At 39.7% G+C, this 13,016-nt stretch overlaps 1 protein-coding gene across 1 annotated transcript in view; it reads right to left on the bottom strand.

Moving 5' to 3' along the window:
* Nucleotides 1-11,369, bottom strand: part of LOC136885175 (maltase A1) — a 65,003-nt gene extending 53,634 nt beyond the window's left edge. The window contains exon 1 of the mRNA XM_067157612.2: nucleotides 11,078-11,369. Coding sequence (XP_067013713.2) covers nucleotides 11,078-11,261 — 184 coding nt within the window. The 5' untranslated portion in view covers nucleotides 11,262-11,369. The remainder of the gene's footprint in view (nucleotides 1-11,077) is intronic.
* Between the last annotated feature and the right edge of the window lie 1,647 nt (nucleotides 11,370-13,016).

The raw sequence follows: 13,016 nt of genomic DNA, 5'->3' as shown, positions 1-13,016 counted from the left end.
GACGCTACGCACGGAGATGGAGGTTTGTTGAGACCGGGCCGAATTAAGGTGTGTTAACCGTTGAAAAATAAATGCCCACTATAAATTCAACACCGCATTCATTAGTACCACTTCACCATAATTTATGAAAAAGAGGAAGAAGAAGAATACTTCTACATGAAATAATTTTCCTAAATTTATAAATCAGGTCCTATTCGAACCAGTGTATTTTATGCTGACTGTCAATGCATATAAACACAATACTTTAAATATGGATCAGTAATGACGCCTATTATACAGTAGTACGCAGATCAGAGGCGACTACTGAAATCCGGCAACATGTGGAAAAAAGTGGGAGATATTGCATGATGAAACATGACGCATGATTTTCCAAAAGGACGCTTTGGAAATTATGAATAACCTACTGATCGCTTTGGTTTCACAGATGTTCAGTAGAAAGTAGAGGTCATGAGCTTTAATTCGATTGTTATCACGTCGCTCAAAAGCTTCGATTACCGGACCCATATTTTCAGCAGCGACATATTTCACTTCCCCCCTGACCATTTTTCCGAAGGTTATAAATATAGCCTGGACCGAGACACTGTATCTCATTCTCATCCGAGTAGCTGCAGTGGTAACACGTTACTTAATTGTCGTCTGTATAGTGGCAGCTCAACATATCAGAAGCGGACTTGGATATCAGTTACTTGGATATCAGTGTATCAAGTGTTGTGCCATTGAAGAAACACATCAATGTGATTTAATATTTTTACGGAATAAGCCGTGTGGTACAAGTTAATGTACATAATTGCCGAATAGAAGCCTTAATTTGGCATTTTCAACATCATAATCGTCGAAGTTAGTTAATTATGACTTATGGTGCAATCACCAACGGAAGGCAAACACTTCAGGTTATTTAGCGTGGTGAGACAGTTAACTAATATATGCAAGGGCTAATTATTACAGCTCCTGAGCATTTAAGAACGAGTGACATTTAGCAAAAATTAAATAACTGTTCTTGACAAAATTAATATTCGCATCCTCCAGGGACATTCGTTGTGATAGTCTGTCTGACGGTTAGGGAATGAACAGTGATTTTTACAAACGTATCATTACTTGTGTTAATCTGTTTGAACTTAAGAGTGGATCTTGTTACAAGTAGGCCCCCTTTGAAAGTGCATAAACAGTATTTGATAACTTATTCTCCATTTTTCTGTATGTTCGTGAGTGGTCGTCGAACCCAAGACTCGGAGCCTACAAGAGTCGCGCCTCAGTGCCTGCAATCAGCTTTACAAGGATCATCCCGAAATTCAACTGAGAAAACAGCAGTTCGAGTCATGGATCGTCGTATGAAGAAAAACCAAGGACTGCTAGGAACAATGATATTCATCATGTTCGTTTAAAGATCTAAGATGTACCCCAGATGACAGCAAGCCTTACTCACCAAATGTTAAGTACATACTTCAATATACCCTAAACACGAGATATGCATGCCAACAAATATAATATTTGTAAATATTATAATGTTATAATTAAATATTAAATATGTAGGGAACATTATGCGCGTATGATTGGGAAAGATTTATTACTATTAGTTAGGATCATCAAATGATTTTTAAGATAATCATTGATATTTAACAAAATTCATTTGCATGAATTATTATATAGATTTCAAAGTTCTTAGCTTATATGAATTATCTTTGGGAAGAACGGCAAGTTAGCTAGATTTATATTTCTTCGTCTGGTAAAGATCTTCAGAGTAGTTTGGATATAAATGATACTTGGAGATTCGGGTAGTTGTAATCCCGGATAATATTAGATAATGATTGGAGTTGATCTAAATCGAGGCGTAATTAATTTATAATCATATATGAAATTGTGAGAATAATTAACCTGAAATAATGGGTTTTCTCTGTGAATTAATTGAATTGATTGAGATACGATGTTAAGACATGAGAGGGCGAAGCTATAACATGTTTTGTTGTTGGAGTGATAAGGAAGAATAAATAATTATAGCTGTTGAGAGATATAAAATTGGGCTGAATATATAGCCAGATAACGAGTAATAAGAAATAATGGCCTTCAAGTGAATGCATACTTGACAATGAGCCGAGAGGATATGTAAGAGAATTGAAAGGGAGAGTGATGGGTGATTGATTTATGGTATCTTACCCAGGACTAGTCACAGCTGTTATTGTGATGAAAAGGTAAATGCTGGCCGACCGTACGCCAAGCGAAATCTGCAGTCTCTAGCAAACGATGTTAATGTGCCAAGCTCTTTTCATTTACCAGAGTAATCTCAATCCCATTCTAATTATACGTTGCAAGTGACACGGATAATTTCCGGATTTTGTGAAGGATAGATCCCTTCTCGTACTAAGTATTAATTTAGCCTCTGATTGGAGTCCAAAAAGTTGTACCTTGGAATCCGAAGCCCGTCGGTTCGAATGATGCTGGAGCGAAGATTTAACCAGATATTATGGCTTGGTTAAGCCATATCTTCAAGATGTGTTGTGTAAATATATTTGATATTTATATATATATATGTTTCTGTGTGTTTTATTATTTCCCAGTGATATGGTGATGGGTTTGATTCCAGCTTTGACTGATTTTCTTTAAATGTTAACTTGTTAGGTAAACCCAGGATACGCACATATATGTTCAGAGTGTATGTTCATCGTAGTGTTCAATGTAAATATACATTTGTCGTGGTCAAATGGATCACATGTTCGATACACGGCAATGCAATCTCGTGTGTATATCAGATGTGCTTATATTGTGTTATAATTTCTTTTCTCCAAATCATGACGGTAGACAAAGGACACTATTTAATATCCAGTTATGATTAACATATGAAGGATATCTGGTTCTCACCCAGGAATCTCGAGTTCGATCCTCGGTACCGGAACCATATTTAATATCCATTTGTGACGAGAGCTTAACAAATGAATTCAGTATCCATTCTTTTTAATATCATGTATCAGTGTATGTTGATCGAATGGTGTACATCAAGAATTAAGTATGCCAAGACAATTTCAAGAAAAGAAGGCATACAGTGTATATAATGTTATCAGTTTATTTGTTTCTTTTATTCATATGTTGAGATACAACATTATTTGTGTGGTTCGTATCATTATAATAAATATGTTTAGAATGCAAGCATTGAACGGAGATTCTTCTCATTTAACAAATATTAGCATATTCCTCTCATATTATAGAATCCTACTTTCATTATTTTAGATAGTGCCTATTTTATTTCTTTATCGGACATTCCATTACCCATATTGCTCTACGAATTCAGCCGGTGATCTTATGAAAGTAGGGAGGATGAGACTTCAAGCCTGGTAAGTGACTTCTGGCGGTTCTCATCGGAATGTTCCATCTGTACGTCTGTTTGTGAAACCAAATTAAGTAATATTGCCTTGATATACCTAATGTAAGCCTTATTTTTGTTGCCCAATTTTTGGGGCCAGTTTCATTTTGTCGCCCAATGTGTTCAGAGCTGGTTCATACTTAATTTGGTGCGACGACTAATGCCCATGGCACGGTTGCATTTTTTTAACGCCCTAACGGTTGCATTATGAATAAGAAGATGACACCGTGGAATGGTCCGTGACAGGGAACATAGTGACATGTTTGACATCCAATCAATTTTGACCTTTTGTTTTGATGGAAACAAATATGAAATTTGTCAGATACCCATCCGCTGTTCACGAAAAATTAAAGTGAAGGTTAGCGTTAACATTTTGTTTGACTCTTACGGACGTCCTGCAGCCTAATAACGGTCCCCCAATGAGTCTATGGACCCCAAGTTAAGAAGGCCTGCACTAGTAACAATGGTGACTCACACTTTATAATAATGTCACTATTAGCTTCACCGGGCGAGTTGGCCGTGCGCGTAGAGGCGCGCGGCTGTGAGCTTGCATCCGGGAGATAGTAGGTTCGAATCCCACTATCGGCAGCCCTGAAGATGGTTTTCCGTGGTTTCCCCATTTTCACACCAGGCAAATGCTGGGGTTGTACCTTAATTGAGGCATGGCCGCTTCCTTCCAACTCATAGGCCTTTCCTATCCCATCGTCGCCATACGACCTATCTGTGTCGGTGCGACGTAAAGCCCCTAGCAAAAAAAGAAAATAAAAAAACTATTAGCTTCACGATCACAAAACCTGGTGCTTTGCTATGATTTCATTGTTAATCCACTCCTATGTCATAAGATTTATACTCATCAGAATATTACCCTGATGTGACGTTCGTAACCTTACGATCACTAAATTTTTGTACCACTCAGAAGCTGTTGCGTTTAACTTATGATAATCACGAAGTTATCACACTCTTATGTCCGGCTCCATGGCTAAATGGTTAGCGTGCTGGCCTTTGGTTACAGAGGTCCCGGGTTCGATTCCCGGCAGGGTCGGGAATTTTAACCATCATTAGTTAATTTCACTGGCACTGGGGCTGGGTGTATGTGTCGTCTTCATCATCATTTCATCCTCATCACGACGCGCAGGTCACTTACGGGTGTCAAATTGAAAGACCTGCACCTGGCGAGCCGAACATGTCCTCGGACACTCCCGGCACTAAAAGCCATACGCCATTTCATTTCATCACACTCTTACGCTAGAGCTTTATGGTCCCTATGTGCGTGCTATTAGCATTATAATAACTATTTCTATGTCATTAGCTTTACGGCCACTATGTCCATGTCATTAGCTTTACGATCACTATTTCCATACCATTAGCTTTCCGGTCACTATTTCCAAGCTAGTAGCTTTACTACTACTACTTCCGTGCTATTGGCTTTACAGTCGCTTTTTCCATACTACTATCTTCACAATCATTATTACTACACTAATGTAGGCCTATCACATTTACGGTCAATGTTTCCATAACATCAACTTCACGGTTTTATTATATTTCCCCTTTCACCTGTGGTTCAGCTCAAGTTTCACTTCCTTTTCAAATGCATCATGAAACTACTACTACTAAAATATTTTCCTTTCTCCCTTGAAGGGGGAGACGGGCCTCTTAGATGGTGACGCCATCTCTCAAGCCGGGAGATTTGTTTCGGTGAAGGAGATGCTCGGAGAAGCCGAATGGGTTGGCGACCGTGGCCTATACTAGGAACTGTTCCGGCATTCGCCTTAGTGCAGGAGAATGGAAAACCACGGATAACCATTTTCAGGACTGCCGACGGTTGGAGCCAAACGTGAGGTCCAGTCCTTTCCCCTCTCCAGAATGCAGAGGTGTACAGCCACGGTAGAGCCGTGGCCACCCCTCCTCTGCTCGGTTGGTCGATCAGAGTGCAGAGCCGTTGGACCACGGATCAGCCGTGGACACTTACGGGCCGAGACCCACTCTGCATCTACCGACACCAAATAGCTTAATATGATAATAGTGGAAACTCTCCTCACTTAGCACGCAGAGCAGCGGCGACAGCACGTAGTGCTGCCATCTAGCGGCTCGCAGGGAACACTAACATAACGCGCTATTCAAACACTACACATTTCGACTTCCAACCCAACGAAATACAGATTTTAAGACGTTTGCGTCGTTCTTGTAACATAATATAGGGAAGGAAATGGTGGATGTTGATCTGAATGAACCAGTGATAAGAATAAAACAAATTTAATATCCAATTAAAACATTAGATCGTCGTGTTATGACTAGGGCCTACAGTCTTCAAGAGCAAATCACACATGCAATATATTTTTCAACTTGGCATTTTTACAGGCAATATTTTTCACTGTTGAGTCATTGGTTCTATTCACATATAAGGACTTTGAAATACTTGTTTGTCAGTCAGTAATTTTACACAGCTGTTACATAAGCCTACACTGCATTCATTCAATGACAAAAACCTGTCATTTAGTTTTCTTCTAATTCCATCTTTGCTTCCTAACAAAAACTTTTAAAAACCTATCTTCAAATGTTCTTGATATTTTAGCATCTAACTTTTCCCCACAAATATTTGGAAACATAATTTTAGATTTGTCATACTTTTTCATTTCTAAGTGCAAGTTTCCCATGCTATAATCATTATCAAAAGATGACAATACATCCCTACACCCAGCATGGGGAAATTTGCTACATGCCCAGCCCATGACATAATTGTCTGCATTTTTCTGCATTATAACATGTCATAATCAGTTACCTGATCACTTAACTCACACTGTCGAGAGACATTAGCATCAAAATTGCACTTCATCATCATTATGAGTCAGTAGAAAGTCTGCAACATCATATTCACAATTGCTGTCATCAGAAGCACAGAGCAATTGATTTATCATAACACTCCTTATGGCACTGCGAAATTTTGTTGCATCTGGGATTACATTGTTACCTTCTCTTGCTCTGATGATGGAAAAAATGTTTTCAATGCAGTCCTGTGTGAGCCTCCTTGTTAGCAAATAATGAAAACCATAATAACTAAATAATTCAGACCACAATAATATCAGTGCAGAAATATTGTCTATCCAACCCTGAATACAGAGAGGGTTGCCTGTGCGGTTATTCAAAACTTTGAGTTGTTTTAGACAATCACAAATTTCATCCAGCTTTTTCATATGTCCTAAGTAATTGCTTAAAGGTCTCCTGTACTCTTTGGGGCTACTGAGACTTGAAGAATTAAAAATATCAGATAAAGTATCACACATTTCTATAAACTCTGCAGCGTTTGCAGCACTTGATTGCAAAGAATTGAATGACACATAAACTAGCATTCCAGAAGCTACAGAATGGCTGAGGACTCTGGTGGCTAAACATACCCTCATACCTTTCATCTAAATCTGCCGTTCTGCTCTTCACCCACTGAGTACACCTAAAAATCGATTAAATGCATAGGTTTAATCATAACAATATTTTAAAGAAAGTATGTTCTCATAGATAGAAAAAAAAAATACCGGAACGTAAACATTAACAGGTAGGCCTATACTCACAGCACTTTGTTGTTAGGAAATCTGTAAAATGGCTTGCGATTACTTTGTCTTCCGTACTGAAAATACCCATGCATAGCACAAATAACTCCTCTTCCTGCCATTTCCAAAATCGTGATACATAACAAGCATAAAACTATCTGAAGTACAAATAAGACACTTCTGGCATACACAGCTGACAGCCGTAGCAAGAGTAGTTAGCCTCTCGAGCCGCTAGATGGCACACAGAAGCGGTGTCGCCAGTTTCTCGCAGGAGTTTCCACTATTATCATATTAAGCTATTTGCCGACACATCATGAAACTTCCGAACAATATAGTCTATTGAAGATGTTTGGCTACGTGACAAACGTAAGGTGCAACGACTATTAACTTTGGAGGAATTGCTAGTACGGCCGCGTTGACTATTGTTATATAAGAATCTCGTAGTTGTACTTCATCAGGAGAAAGGACAGAATTGAGAGTTCTATCTCAAGAAGATTGAACATTCGAATGCCCATATTATCACCAATCACCCAGAGTCTGGTTATGTGCTAGTGCCTTCCAGGTTCATTCTACGGAAACGTTAGTCCATACTACTATCCTACTGTGAGGGAATGACAGACTTTGAAAGCAGCAGCTTGCGACAGCTGTTGAGGTTGATGTGAACTAACGAGTCATGGATATTCATTTGTGTGTATAGTGATGACGTTCCTGATAGCAGTGAAGACGCGAGCGCGCGTGTGTGTTACCACGCCTGTTATTCACTACACCTACTACCGGAATTCATTCCACAAACCTTGATCCAAATAACTTAGTACAGTAACACTATTGTAAGTATCACAATAGCACATGATTTTAGACAGATTTGATGCTTGCTGTTTTAAGGGGCCTAACATCGAGGTCATCGGCCCCATTAGACAGATTTTTTGCTAATGAATTATATAGATGCAGAGTGGGTCTCGGCCCACAAGTGGCCACGACTGGTGCGTGGTCGAACGGATCTGCACTCCGACCGGCCAACTGAGCAGAGGAGGGGTGGCCACGGCTCAACCGTGGCTCTACTCCTCTGCATTCGGGAGAGGGGAAAGGACTGGACCTCACGGCTGGCTCCAACCATCGGCTGTCCTGAAAATGGTTTTCCGTGGTTTTCCATTCTCCTGCACTTAGGCGAATGCCGGGACAGTTCCTGGTATAGGCCACGGCCACCAAATCCCTCACCTGCTACGAGCACCTCCTTCACCGTAACAAATCTTCCGGCCTGAGAAATGGCCTAACCGTCTAAGAGGCCCGCCTTCCCCTTCAGGGAAGATATGAAAACATTTTAGTAGTAGTAGTAGTAGTAGTAGTAGTAGTAGTAGGCGCAACCTACTAGATGGCCCACCCCTCCCCTTCAGGGAGGGAATAAAAGCTTGTATGTAAGTAAGTAAGTAAGTAAGTAAGTACGTAAGTAAGTAAGTAAGTAAGTAAGTAAGTAAGTAAGTAAGTAAGTAAGTAAGTAAGTAAGTAGTGAATTATTAACGCATTACATAACTGCTCATCAAGAAGAGTTATCCCTCAAATAATTTCCTCCTCTAATCATTCTAATCATTCACTCATGCATACTCTTATCACCCCTTTCCTGAAGTCACACATTCATTTTCTTATTTATCTCCACATGAAATCTCAATCATTCATTTATATATCATAACTCATCAGAAAAAAAACTAAAGAAAAACAACAAAGACAACAAGCTTCCAGTTATTGACCCACTCATACCGCCTTCATTATTTACATCGCTCCCAAGCGCCTCCTTCAACCCTTCACCTATCCATCTAACAGCCCGAATCTCTTAGCCAGAGAGAGAGAGAGAGAGAGAGAGAGAGAGAGAGAGGGCGTAACCCTCTGAGTGGCCCGCCTCCCAACTCAGGGGAGGAATGCAAACAATGTATGTTAATGTGAAATTAATCAGCAATATTATTATTACTATTATTTAACCAATACGGGTCATGTAGTTGTAAGTTTGCATTCAGAAGGAGGTGGGTTCGAATCACACCATTAGCAGTCCCGAAGATGGTTTTCTCACCTGGAAAATGTTGGGACAGTACTTAAATTGCTCCTACGACCCATATCTTCATAGTGGTAGGGGTAGTGATTATTGTTTTAGAGGAAGTACAGCGGGCAAACATCCTCTGAAGAGGTCCGACACCCCGAATATTGAAGGCGGCAAAAGAAAGGGAGGGTCAAAACGGGCGTGAAAATGAAGGACTCCCTAGACCTCACAACCTAATACCGTCAATCTGTAAAATTCTTAATGAAAAATTCCACCTTTAAAATACTGTTAGTTGTTTTATTCTTCAAGTCATCTTAAAATATGCTGAATCGGGCCATGTTTCGTTCACCTTGTGGACATCTTCAGTTCATACACAGCAGATAAGTTAAAATACAACGAGGATATTAACACATTAAAAGAATAAAGTGTGATTCGGTTGTCAAATACGTCAAGTAAACTGCGACATTTTTTCAAGGTAATTTCAATGTTTTAATGATGTTTTAAACATAATGATGATGATCACATCATCACCTATTTTTACAGTTTTAAAAATTCTTATTTTGACATTTTCTTGAAAAAATGTATTCGACAACCGAATTATATTGTATTCTTTTAATGTGTTAGTAATATCCTTATTATATTTTAAGTTTCTTTCGTATATCAGCTCAAGATGTCCACAAGGTGGATGGAACATGCCCCGAAATAGCGTATTTTGACTTTTAGAATAAAACAACTAACAGTATTGTAAAGGTGGATGTTTAATGAAGAATCTTAAAGATTATACTGTTGAAAATAGGGGCTTAAAATGAAATTAATTTCTTGCAATAACACCGTCAAGGTTGGAAGAGAACATAAGTTAACCAAGGAGGATCAGACAGGAAAGAGGAAAGCAAGGAGTCTGCCACTAGTAAGTGAAAGCAATGCCAGATACAGCTAGCGGAATCATAGTCGTCAAGCCACGCTCCCAGGTTGGAAACCCTCGGTCCCCCTTTAGGTCGCCCCTCACGATAGAAAGAAGATGCCTTGAGGGTATACTAATTTCCCCACCCACAGGCGGCATAACTCCTTTCTTACCCCTGTATCACCGAAAATCAGCTGTGTTCGTGCAACGTTAAATGAGTTGCACCCAGCAAGTTGGCCGCATGTTCGGGTCTCGTAGGTGTGATTTTGTATTCGGGAGATGGCGTGTTTGAGTCCCTCAATTTACAAGTTTCAAGATGCTTTTCCGTGGTTTCCCGCTTTCACATCAGGCAAATCTTGGAGTTGTTCCATAATTAAGGCCACGGCTACTACCTTTCTAGTTTTACCCTTTTCCAATCCTTGGTTCGCCGAAAACCTTCAATATGTTAGTGTAATGTAAGAAAAGGTAAGAAAAGAAAAGAAACCGCTTTCCACTTTGCGAAAATCAAATGATAATTATGTCTCGAGTTGGCCGTGTGGTTAGGGCGCTGCTGTGAGCTTATATTCGGGAGATAGTGGGTTCGAGCACCACTGCCGGCAGCCCTGAAGATGGTTTTCCACGTTTCCCCATTTTCACACCAGGCAAATGCTGGGGATGTATCTCAATTAAAGCCACGGCAGATTCCTTCCCACTCCTAGCCCTTTCCTATCCCATTGTCGCCAAAAGACCGATCTGTGTCGGTGCGACGTAAAGCAACTTGTACTTAGATAAAATATGACTCTCGGTCGTGGCTGCTAATTTCAGATAATCACCAGCCATAAGACACAGCCTGCATGGTTGCTAGGGTTACACTTCTGTCACACTGTTTTTACAAGTTGCTTTACGTCGCACCGACGTCTCGACGATGTGATAGGAAAGGCCTAGGAGTTGGAAGGAAGCGTCCATGGTCTTAATTAAAAATACCGCCCCAGTATTTGCCTGGTGTGAAAATGGGAAAGCACGGAAAACCCCCTTCAGGGCTGCCGACACTGGGGTTCGAACTCACTATCTCCCGAATACAAGCTCACAACTGCGCGCCCCTAACCACACGGCCAACTCGCTCGGTGTCACATTTTGTGACGCTAACTCCCGTAACGCAAATTTTCAGATGGGCCCGAGCCATAAGACATATTTATTTCAAAAATGGGTTGCAGAACGGAATCTCAAGAAAAACTGTGGTTTAACACAAAGTAATCACCAGTATAGCAGTGACTTACCCTTGAGATCACCAACGCCATCTCCATCGCTATCTTTGAAGGATCTTGGATAGATCTGGTAGAAGACTGTTGTCTGCCACCAGTCGAGCGTGTCCTCTGCCGCTGTGGTAAATGCTGCCACTGCAAGTATCGCCACCAGGTACGGTGTAGCAATCATGATGAAGTGATGGTATTCCAGCAGCATCCACTTGTCTTATAAAGGAGTTGTGCAAGGTAGCACGCGATAGGAGACACCAAGTCTGACGTAGCCCCCAGGTTACCAACCAATCAGAACTTGACAAAATAGACACGGTTCTTGGATCAAGGACTCTCATGAGCAATAACAAACATGTCAATAATTGTTGTGATTTGATAACACATCCTATTAAGACCCACTCTTAAGCTATCAGAAAGAAAAGAACAAATCTAATCTCCTGTCCTAACACAGTGATACTTGATCAGAAATTGCAGTGATTACTCTACGTTATTGTAAAATTTAGTCGAGTTCATTCTCAAATTGTTTCATCACTAATAGTTTGATGAAAATAATATTAGCAATATTTAATTATTATTATTATTATTATTATTATTATTATTATTATTATTATTATTATTATTATTATTATTATTATTATTATTATTTTTACAGCTGGAGCAGTACCTTAATTAAGGCCACGGCCGCTTCCTTCCCCACTCCCAGCCTTTCCCCGTCCGATCGTCGCCATAAGACTTTTCTGTGTCGGTGCGACGTAAAACAACTACAAAAAAAAAAAAAGAAGACAATTGCAGGTTGGTTTGCGTCACACCGATACAGATAAGTCATATAACGACGATGGGATAGGGGAGGGCTAGGAGTGGGAAGGAAGCGGCCACGCCACGGCCTTATTTAAGGCAGGACTATCGCCCCACCACTTGCCTGGTGTGAAAATGGGAAATCACTGGAAACTATCTTCAGGGCTGCCGACAGTGGGGTTAGAACCCACTATCCCCCGAATGCAAGCTGACTATTATATTATTATTATTATTATTATTATTATTATTATTATTATTATTATTATTATTATTATTATTATAAACCGAGGGAGTTGGCGGTATAGTTCGGGCCTGTAACTGTTAGCTTGAATTTTGGAGATTATTGGTTCTAAATCCACTGCCGGCAGTCCTATGTATGGTTTTCCGTGGTTTTTCATTTTCACACCAGGCAAATACTGGCGCCGTACCTTAATAATTATTGTCACGATCCCTTCCATCCCAGTCCTAGCCCTGTCTTGTTTGAGTCGGTGAGACGTAATGCCATAATAATAATAATAATAATAATAATAATAATAATAATAATAATAATAATAATAATAATAATAATAATAATAATAATAATCATATACCGAGCGAGTTGGCCGTGCGGTTAGGGTCGCGTTGCTATCAGCTTGCATTCGGGAAAAATGGGTTCGAACCGCACTGTCGGCAGCCCTGAAGATGGTTTTCCGTGGTTTCCCATTTTCACACCACACAGCAGGCAAATGCTGTAACTTAATTAAGGCCAGAGGCTGCACCTTTGGCATTCATAGCACTCTACCATACCATCGCAGCCATAAGGCCAATCTGTGTTGGTGCGATGTAAAGCAAATTGTATAATAATAATAATAATAATAATAATAATAATAATAATAATAATAATAATAATAATAATAATAATAATAATAATAATAATAATAACATGGGAGGAGCCATACGATATTTAGATGGACAAACTTTGATAACTAAATTCGGCGAAATTTATCAAGTAAACAAGTTTAAATACCTAGGAGAATTCGTTCAACCCACTGAGTTAAACCGTGAGACAAATAAAGAGAATATCTCTAAATTTCAAAAAGCCTACCGAATCACCTGGAATTCATATAACAAAAAATCAGTATCTAGGAAAGCAAAACTAAGACGTTATACTACTGTAATCAAACCCGAA

The sequence above is a fragment of the Anabrus simplex genome, chromosome 1 (assembly GCF_040414725.1).
Source record: "Anabrus simplex isolate iqAnaSimp1 chromosome 1, ASM4041472v1, whole genome shotgun sequence".
Lineage (NCBI taxonomy): Eukaryota > Metazoa > Arthropoda > Insecta > Orthoptera > Tettigoniidae > Anabrus > Anabrus simplex.
The sequence above is the reverse complement of the archived record's forward strand: the minus strand, read 5'-3'. Positions and strand labels throughout refer to the sequence as shown.